This window comes from Electrophorus electricus, chromosome 17 (assembly GCF_041902795.1).
Source record: "Electrophorus electricus isolate QZ-2024a chromosome 17, ASM4190279v1, whole genome shotgun sequence".
Classification (NCBI taxonomy): Eukaryota; Metazoa; Chordata; class Actinopteri; order Gymnotiformes; family Gymnotidae; genus Electrophorus; species Electrophorus electricus.
The window spans coordinates 11,591,950-11,602,967 of NC_137513.1; the positions used below are offsets into that span (position 1 = coordinate 11,591,950).

Sequence of the window (11,018 nt, forward strand, 5' to 3'; positions counted from 1 at the left end):
CAAGATCAGGGTTAGAAAATCCAGATCAACTACAGCATCAAACCATTAGGGACAATTACAATATAATACCACATACACCACTGTCTATGATGCAACATTGACATCTAATTGCATAATAGATTACAGTCTCATTCTCTGTTCCCACATTAGTCCCACGTTCCCACTCAGTCTGCACAAAATATGATCACAAATTCCCTTTTGCCTTTTTGCTCCATCCTGGACTAAACAAACCTGTATCCCTGATGAAGACTGCAAAGTCTACTAAAGGGTATTTCTTAACTGGCCAACTCCAAGAAATAATTTTTTTCATATTAACAAACTGAATAGCTTTGTGATAAAATTACACATGCTGTAAAACAAGAGATTAGAATGATTTGGATATTTTATTTAGTCATTTAAATCAAATATATATTAGGTACTTCCAAACAATAGTCACTACATTTAAACTGTATAAGCACACTTTAGATCATGCATAAATTAAATAAATTTTTAACAAGACTATGTACCACAACTAAAAAAATACATCATCTTTATAAGCACATGTATTTTCAGAAATGCGCGCTCGCACACACACACACACACACACACACACACACACACACACACACACACACACACACACCAATAAAGCTATAGATTAATGTAGTACAGAAAATGAAATACGGAATAAATATAAATCATTTTTTTTTACAACAGGAAATGAACTGAAATAACTTAAACACTACAAAAAATTATTACGTTAATGGATGCACAAACTGAAGAAGAATTTGGAATCCATGATATAGAAAGAATACACAAGTTCTATGACCATGACACAATCGTGTTAATTATACAGACCAATGAAACACTGCTAATTTGACTTCTACATTTAATGGAATCTGGTATGTGCCTGCTTAGCTGAAGCAGAAACCGGCCTTTTTTGGAGATATAACTGCCTACCTTGCTCTAGAGTTTAGATCCAACCCTAATCTAATGATACCTTGTAAACCTTGTAACCTTTGTATGGCTGGACAGCATGTGTCTGATTAGGGCTGCAACTAAACTGTGGGAAAATATTCATGGAAATGCATTAAGGTACTACTTCTCCCCAACACATTCACATTGTGAGTAGTACGAGCCAGGTAGTATTATGCAAACTAAATGCTAACTAAGTATTATGCAAATTAAATGCTAACTATTTTAAACAAGCTGTTTGTCTACCACTAGCCATATTAGCATTTCTTGACTAAAATATCCTATTAGCCCACAAATCGCATTAAACATCTGGGAGTCAGAGCACCAAGGATTCCATCTCTCTGTATAAGAAGCAGAAACTAACAGCATCAATAGTGTAAGTCAGACACAGCATTTTGACATTTTAAACAGGAAATTACCAAAGGGGCAATTATTCCTGGACTAAACCTAATCTGAATCTGCGAAAATGGCCCATGGTCACACACAAAGCCAAAATCATGCATGTCTACCAGTCAGTCTAAACCTAAAATGAATTCCCCACAGCAGAAGGTGTAAAGCTGGTATATCTCTTCAAGATGATCAGAACTACATGTATTAAAAGCAAGAATAAGCAAACCTATACCTAGATCCAGCAGACTGTTGGTGTCCAAACTCCAGACAAGTATAGATCACATCAGTCGACCTATGAACCCTTCACAAAACACTCTCAAACTAAATCAGCCAAGTCAAAGTATTCATGCAGGCTGTCCACGGTACATGCAATGTCAATGTTGTGACTCAGATACTGTGAGTCACTCTCCAGAATATCATGTGACAGGAAGGAAGTGCTGGCGCTCCAGGTGTGGCTAATATTGGGACTCAGACACTGACGTCATCTGATGTTTCTCAAGCTCAAACTCTTCATCAGAGTCCTAACCCAGAAGGAAACCAGAGAATATACATACACTGCAAGGGTCAAACTCTCCCCACACTTATCCAGGTTTGAGATTAAACAGGTATTTGTGTGTTCTCCACTGGAAGTCCTTTTAATCTGAGATTAGGAGTCCATTACATTTGTTCATGAATTCAGAAATGTGATGAGGCAAAATATCAGATACTCCACCTGATAGTAGCATTCATAACAGACAGGAGGCTTGCGCTGCTTTTGGAAATGCATCTCCCTGTAAAGGACCCAGCACAACGGCTATAAGAACATTTCCTCATGCAGGGAAACTCAGAGACCAAAGTCTACTTTATTTGATAATGTAGTTGTCTCATTTTATTACATTATAATTTCTGGCTGATCATATGTTGTTTTTTTATGCAGTGTCTGGAAAGTTTTAATGATAAATAAAAGCACTGTGTTAGGGCAAAGGAAATAAGGAAATAATTACTGTACAATAATGGCTCAGTAGCTCTAGCAATAATGGCCCGGCAGATCTAGATTTGAGGTACCTTGCCTCCGACTGATCAAAACAGTGCATCAGAGAATGCCATGTAAACTTGATTAAATGACTCCTTTTCATATACTACTCCTGGGTCAGTTTTATGCTTGGTCTAATCACTAAAATAGTGCTGGGAGGGGATGGGAGCTGATCTCAGACCTGCCAGTGGGTGTTCCTTACCCATGGGCGACCTCTATAGGTGAGTGTTGGCTGAGGTGTGAGTTTTTCTCTGGGCAGCAGGGGCAGAGAATTCGAGCTAAGAGCACGAATCCTATCAAGCCAGATGGTAAGAGGACAAAGAACAGCAACACAGCCACATCTGAGAAATGCATGCCTGTCCCTTAGAGAGGAAAGGAGGGAGAGAGAGAGAGGAAAGGAAGAGGCAGGGAGAGAGAGATTGACATAATACCTGGAACACCTCCAGCATTCTTTGTATTGGCAATGTGACAGGAAAAACAGACTAAGAACTCACTTTAATAATTACCTAGCAAATAAACAGCATAAGCAATTTCTGGATGAATTTCTATTTTTAAAAATTTACAAAAGAAGAAATGAGTAATTAAGTAAATAAGTTTTAATTATGCAGCTACTTCTACTTATTATGATCCAGAAATTATTATAAACATATTATTATAAATCATATACAAACATCACAAGTGTTCACAAATGCTACAATAAACAATTCATAAAGCTAAATTACATCCAAATCTGATCATCAGTTTACAGAAAATCTGCAACAAATCTACTTGGTAAAAACTTCAAAATGTCAGAAGAAGAAATCACTTTGGATCTTTGTCTGTCACCCATCCTTCAGAACTTGACCTCCATGGGAAGAAAAACAAAAAAAAACAACACCACACTAATCTGAAATGAGCTCTTCTGTCCCAAACATCAAAAGACATTCCAATTTTTTGATGCAATGTATCTAAGCAATATGTCAAATACCCCAGGAATTTGAGTGAACAAAAAGGCATGATTGTAGCTGTAATTCTATTCTAGGCTGAAGAGAACAAGGAGCATCTCTCACTCTTGGGAGTGACCGTGAGGAGGGTCTGAGCAGGAAGGCCATGGACATCAGGGGGGTTGCGGACAGCACAAGTGTATGTGCCATTGTCGCTGAGAGATGCATTGAGCAGCTGAATCGATGCGTCCCCACTTTCCAGACGGCCCATCCATCTGACACGGCCCTTAAACTGCTTATCCTCTGGAGGGTATTCTACTGACATGAAATGGAAAATCTGGGAAAGATGGAATTACATATTAGTTACACTTTAACACACCACATTTATATTTTTTAGTTACATCTTATAACATTATATGTTTCTTTAAAAAGATATGTGGCAGAATAGTCAAAGGCAGACAGAGATAAAGAGTATAACAGAGTATGGTAGAAAACAACTGAGCCATTCAGTAATTGCTCAATGACATTTAATAAAAGCTGGAATGAATGTAAGGGGAGCAGGAGATGGACAGTGCCAGAGGTTTATGACTGTGCGACTCCTTATCTGATGGAGGACCTACATGGGGGGTACGAGAAAGAGCGAGAGAGAGAGTGAGTGAGTGAGTGAGTGTGTAAGTAAGTGTGACAGAGACAGCGAGCGAGAGGAAAAAAGAAGATAAAAAGACAAAGATTCTGCAGTGAATGATTTGATATTGCCATGACAGGCTTGTCAGTTCCTGACTTAACCACAAGAGACCTTACACTTCAGTTCTATGAGGAGTTGGTTTGACATTTAGCAGCATTAATTGATGGGTCTGTTTGACATTCTTAAAGAAGGCCATAGAGGAGTAACTTGCATGTCAAATACAACAATAATTTGTTGAGCAGAATAGTAAAGGTCCATGTCTGACACACACACACACACACACACACACACACACACACACACACACACAACCACTCTGCCTTCTTTCAAATTTAGCCCAACTACAAAACAATACTCCATGTCCATCATGATATTTACTGTACATAACTTTACATAACTTCCACTCCTAACATGATCCACATTTGCTGCTAAAGTACTACATTTTTACTTTACTCCATAACTGCGATAGTCATTGACTGCATTCCAAAAAATGGTAAGCCAATAAATTGGAGGCAGGGTGTCACAACATGACACACCATCATAAAGCCTTGCATGTGTGCATGTCAAAGAGAAAGAGAAAGAAATCCCTTCTACAAACTGAGAGGTCGCTCTATCTGAATTCACCACAGGATATTTGGTCACCAACTTAGACTAACAATACATTGCATGCAGCAGTTCTATCTTGAAAGTGATAATCTCTTCTGATTTCATAACTTTTATCAAGGTCCATCTGTTGTGGCTAATAAAGCGCAAATAATATCATAAATGTGTCTCAGATTTTAAAACATCCAAAACCCAAATAGCTGGCCAGGTTGTCACTAAAGTAAATACTAAAAACCTAAAACACTAAAAACCTGACTTTGCTTAAAAGGTCTTTGCATTCAATAACATTTTAATCAAAATAGTTTAAAAAAATAATAACTTTATAACTTTAAACAGTGTTAAATATCTTTGACTGAGGTATCATACTTAATCTTAGTTATTGAAATGACCTGTGAGGATAACTTTATTTTTCTCTCCATCACAGCTATGACATCATGACTCCACTAAGAGCTAATTAGTGAGAGTGGCTGTTAGAGTAAGTGAGAGCAATGATGGCTACCTCTGATTTACTTTATTCACTCACACACACACACGTCTAGGAAATAATACTTCAACACCAACACACACAAACACACACACACACACACGCACGCACGCACGCACGCAAACTTAAGCTTCCCTCAAATTCCCACATTTCATGTGTATGTTCACAAATTCCCACAAAAACACACAAACCCACAAACATGCACACTCTCTCCTGAGCACCTGACCCCTCTCCATCTTTTAATATTTCACTAAAATCGCACTCTCTAGCTATTCATTTATATACACATCCCTTGACATGTCTCTTACTCTCCTTTTTCAAATATCTAATGCAATTTCCTCTTACCAATCTATCTTGTAAACTGAATTTTAACTATAGCAGTCACAATGCGCTTTTGTGGACCCAATGAAATCTGGGTCATTCAAACCTTTGCCTCAGAGCAGATTACTAAACAGCAGGGATCCTCATCACTAACAAACAAATGTAACAGAGCAGGTCTTTCCAACTTCCTGGAAAGTCACCATAATCTGGCACACCCGTCTTAAAGTGATACTGTGGTATGTTTCAATACAAAGCTACACCCATCATATTTAAGTCTAATGTTTTCTCACGGCCCTTTAATGCTCATGTTCTCTGGGGTTTACCACCACGTTTCAGACAGACTGACTTTAATGAACAGGTAAAAAACATTTAGAAAAGATTGCAACTATTGCCATATTTGTTTCTTAGTTAAGTAAGGAAGTTCTGTGTAGGCAACATTTTAAGACAAACAGACAAACACAATGGCAATAATTACAGAACTATTTTCTGTACTTGTCAAGCGTCAGTTAAAAGAATCTAGCTTGGTAACATCACTCTAGAGACATTCACTAGCTTTTTCAGAACAGAGTCATTTGAGAGAGTAACTCCTCCTATGGGTTCTTATGCAACATTTGTGGTGAATAATTCACATGAGGTAGGCAGCCTGCATGTGCACATTGTTCCAGTGGGTAACAGAGAAACAGCTCACTCAGGATGTGGTCTAGCCTGATCCTTCTGACACACACAAACACATTTACACCACACCACTATTTTCTTAGCACAACATGCATTATTGCATGTTCCTTCAGGACATCATTGATGCTAAACATGTTATCACAACACCAATTCATGGCTGTGAACCTGGAGAACTTGTGGCCTGACCCACCAGGCACCCCTGCCCTGACCCGCCTTGTGTTATGAACAACATTACTTCAAACAGATTCGTTAAAACAGGTGAAAAACACTACCCTGCTCCAGGTTCACGACTTTTAAACCCTCCTTTAGGTTAAAAGGACCAGAAACACAGGTTTATAATTCCTGAGGCAATGTTTATAAGTTCAAGTTGCATTTGTTAGCAAGTTCCACCTATTTAAAAAATCAAAACCACTCACACTTTGGGCTGGGCCTCCACTCTGCGGTCTGAAAGACCAGTCAACAGATATGAGGCTGGTGGTCTGGCTGGTTGAAGAGAAGGAGCAGGAAAGTGTGATCACCTGCCCGTTCACTGCACTTACGTCCTGCAAAGCACTAACCTTTATAGAGTATACATGCTCCAAACACAGCACTGCAGAGAGAGAGAAAGAGAGAGAGAGAGAAAAACCATGAATAAGTGAACAAGATTTTAGTGAATAAGAAAACATTTTAGTGAATATTTAAATGTAAAGAATGTGTAGAGAGACAAGGTCTGATAATATAATAGGTATAGAAATAATGGTAAAGAATCAGTAATGTCCTCCATTATCTGGCTATGATGTAATAAAGACTATCAGACATCATATAGATCATATTGAACAAGAGTCTGATATCCAGGAAAAGATTACTACTAATCTATTAAGGTTTTTTGCGCTGTATCACCACTAACATCAGAATGTATTCCAGGACTAGGCTTAATACATATCTGTGAAACCCAGCCCCAGATAGCTTACTACCAGAGAAGTGGTTTTATTATTATGTATTATGTCCAGTTTCTGCCTAGTGGCCAAGTTGATGGTAAATTATAAGGAGACATACAATAAGCTTCTCAATATGTGCCCTTTCACATATCTAAAATGAGACCAACAACACCCATTTCTGACAGAAATGCAATTGACAATCCTAGACAGCCAGAATTCCAGTCAAGGCTGTTTTTAACAGAAAATAAGACATTGCACAGGCTGAAAATTAATAACAACAGAGTGAGCAATCATCATTTGGAACATCCCTGAGATGTTTTCCATAAACCAGCTGTAGCCAAAGCCACCCCTATGACATGCTCACCAACACAGTTTTAGCCTCATAATGCTACACAAAGATACTGTTAGGATTACAGTGCTCCCTACAGAGGAGAGGAACAGCTTTCAGAGTTACATCACACTGCCTATGAGGATGACTAGGCCATCTATGTTGTACTCAACATCAAGAGAGATCACAATTGCACTTAGTTACAATTTACAATTTTGCACGAGACAAGATAGAAACAGTGGAACTCAGTGTGCTAAACTTCTGAGAGCTTTGCAAACACTCCATATAGCTCTGTCACACCCCTTAGGTCAGAGGTATTCAATTTCCCACCTCAAATCCAAAATCAAGTTCTGGATTTTTTTTTAATCACTAATAGTGAATAAATAAGGTAATAAAAAGTGTTTAAATCTCAGTCTTCAAGAAATCCACTATACATTTCCACTATCCCTTTTGGTTGGTTTGACAAACTATCCAACCAATTATCCAACAATTACATTACTTGCTAGCTAATTATACAGTTAAGTATAACTACAGAAAACTTCAAAATTCAGGACTAGAAATCAGGGACAAGAGTTAAATATCTCTGCCCTAGGTTCGGGATTATAGAGTAAAAGTCCTCTCCAGGATTTTGTTTTTTGGTAGCAGGTAGAATTATTTATCAAAACCAACTGATCCAAAGTCACTGAGGTTTTTTGTTTTTTTTTTTTAACTTGAACATTGACCCCTCTGCATAGAGCTGTGTTTCTCAGGCACTCGAATCCCCCATATACTGTGTATTTTAGTGCTCTCCCTATTCCAATAAAATCACAAACTCACAAAATGTGTGTTCATTAATACCAACATACAAAATTGTGTTGTGCATGACCAAACATGAGGCTCACTGTCCTTGATTTTCAACTGCTGCTGTTTACAAAAGGAGTAACTGGGAGGAGTGATCTAGTGAACACCTCATTCTTAAAGCTATGTATACTTTTTCTCTCAGTCTCGGTCACTGTGCATCTAGGCCCATTGATTCAGAAGATAATCTGTATCAGTACAAATTCAATATATTGACTAAGCAGTCCAGGTCAGACTGATTGAGATATCAGTCTGTATCTAAGAGAAAGTTTACACATCCATTAATCAAGCAGCCCTACCAGAGAGGGTCTGTCTGGCCTCAATTCCAACACCTCCAACAACTAGAATCTGACAAGCTTACTTCAACATTGGGGAAAAACATAACTGGCAGCTCAACACCCCAATATCAATCAACTTTATCTAATTTTCTGAGAAGATTCATTATGAGGTAATGGCAGGGTTGAGGGTGAGGTGAGGGCTAATGTAAATGGATAATACACAGAGTGGAATTTTCATTTTATGGGATCATGTTTTGGCCTTTTGACTAAAACATGGTATAGCAAGCATGCAGATAGCTCTGCTCAGTGGCATAGTGCCCAATACAATGCATCAGCTATTTCTCAAATTCACAACCTACTGACTTGGGTGAGTAATGTAGAAAAAGTAACAGTGTACAGTGTGCCACCAGGACAGGAGCAGCCCACCCACTGGCTACATATAGGTATAACAACCTGCAGACAGCAAGAACCCAAGCACACATTAAGAGGACATAAGTAATTTGTCAAAGTCATTCTGTCAGTCTCAGTTTGAACTTCCTTTTGGGATACTGGATAGATGCCAACAGACACACACAGACACACACCTTTTCCAAGACCCATTTAAACATACATAAAGATAGGCAACCTGCTACGTTCAAAAGCCCTTAAACATCCACAGTGCAGGAGTCTGCTAGGAACCTAAGAACCAATCAATGATAAGGTTTAATAAAACAAAGGTTTTAAAAATTATGCTACTATGGAGATGAAAGAACAGCTAAAGAGCACATGAGTCACACTGGACCTTTCACTCAGAAATCCACCACCAGGAACAGATGCCAAACATGCCCAGCAGATCTGGAATTCTACAGCACTCTCGAATGCTCACACGCATATGAACCAAGTGCAGTTAAGGTTTCTTCCAGCACTGTTACTGCATCTGAAGGTGGAGTGAGAGACTGAACCTGGGTCTGTTCTTAGAGAAGATTAGCTATTATTATAATAATCACTTATTTTTTGTTTAGTGTATTTGTATTTGTTAAATATAAACATTATTTAAGGGAAAAAAAACAATCACGAAATGTTTGGGGACATGCTCAATGTAGTAAAACTGTTTAACTCATTACAACATACATATAGAAAAATACTTATGCAATACACAATACATATCTTATGGTACTGAACAGAGTTCAAATTAATGCTAGTTCATTATTCTAATATTAATCTGTATAATGTGCAAGCAACAGACATTACACCTCTGCAGGAAGTTGGTTGGGGAGGAATTACATACATAAACCAGGACCCACAAGGTTTCTAGTTACTCATTATCAAGTTACACATTACCAGTTCACTAGGGGCTTGTGGAAATTATTAAAGGCGCAGCTAAGGATGGACTGGGACTCTTCCTTGTATTCCCATTGGTAACCATATAGGAAGAAACATTGGAATGTTGTGGAATGTTAATTACTACATGGTTTTCATATAAAATAGTATTCATATAAAAGGCAAGAAACAGGCTTACTGTGAATCTGTTGATGTATATGACAACTTATATATAGGAAATGTAGGGCAAGCAGTATGAATGACAGGTTGTCCTCAAGCAATGAACATAACCTTCAGTCACTACAGACTGTCACTGCTGCATGCATGTCAACAGGGTAAGATCAGCTTTCCATACGAAAAAGACTGAAAACTCTTAAAAATAGAACTTTCAATCATCTGAATGCTGAGGTTCTACATGACCTTAACATTTTCCCATTGAAACCAAAGAATGTGAAATCACTATATACAATAGCCTACTTACTACACAAATGCAAGTCAGCGTATGTTTAGACTTTAGCATTAAAGTACCTGCAACTTTTTATCATCTTTGCCAACAATACAGATGTTAATTTCAAGACAAAAAGACATGAAATAGCACAGTTAAGCAGCACAGTTTAGTGACAAAATCTGTTTTGTTTAGAGTAGGCCTTGATGTTTGTTTGTTTTTTTTCAATATGCAGGCAAAACTATTTTTGTTTAAAGTTTGGAAAATACTTGTGTAGCACTTGACCATTTTTGCTAATGTAAATGTTAAATGAAATGAAACAATTTACATTAGTCTAAATTTAGGCCTATTCTAATGCTTCCTTGCTCGGTCAAAAAGTTTCTCTCTTGGTCGCATTAGTTGGCATTAGTACCCGTTTATTTGTATTATTCTCTTGAGTCGAAGAGCAAACAGTGTATGTACGGTGAATAAGCTATTTTACAACCGTTTATAAACGGTAAAATCAACGTTAAATATTACTAATAAACCAAATACCTCTATATAACACTCAAGGATTGTGATTTCGTTTCAGATGTTTCAGAATACGACAGTGCCATTTTGTGAACGCTGGGGATCAGTAGGCTAGTTAAACAAAACATAAATCGTTTCACTTACCCAGGCTGACAAATAAACGAACCCAAAAGCCATTTTCATGAGCAATTTGCCACCGCTCTCTTAACTCCATGTTATCATAAAGGCAGATTACAATTACGTTTCTACGGGAGAGTTGCATTAAATTTGAGGTTTTAGAGCGTCCATGTTTCTTTATCGGTGCGTAGTAGTGTTGGCTCGCCTACCTGTTAAACAGGTGCTTCAGGAAGTGGTCGA

General features: G+C 37.9%; 1 protein-coding gene across 1 annotated transcript; it reads right to left on the reverse strand.

Annotated features, from left to right (window-relative positions):
- Nucleotides 1-364: 364 nt before the first annotated feature.
- On the reverse strand, nucleotides 365-10,991 carry mpzl3 (myelin protein zero-like 3). The gene is made up of 6 exons (XM_027016168.3): nucleotides 10,806-10,991; nucleotides 6,464-6,636; nucleotides 3,406-3,616; nucleotides 2,559-2,718; nucleotides 2,057-2,114; nucleotides 365-1,865 (listed from the first exon to the last, which is right to left on the reverse strand). Exons 1-6 carry the CDS (start codon nucleotides 10,921-10,923, stop codon nucleotides 1,800-1,802), a joined length of 786 nt encoding a protein of 261 aa, XP_026871969.2. The 5' UTR covers nucleotides 10,924-10,991; the 3' UTR covers nucleotides 365-1,799.
- Between the last annotated feature and the right edge of the window lie 27 nt (nucleotides 10,992-11,018).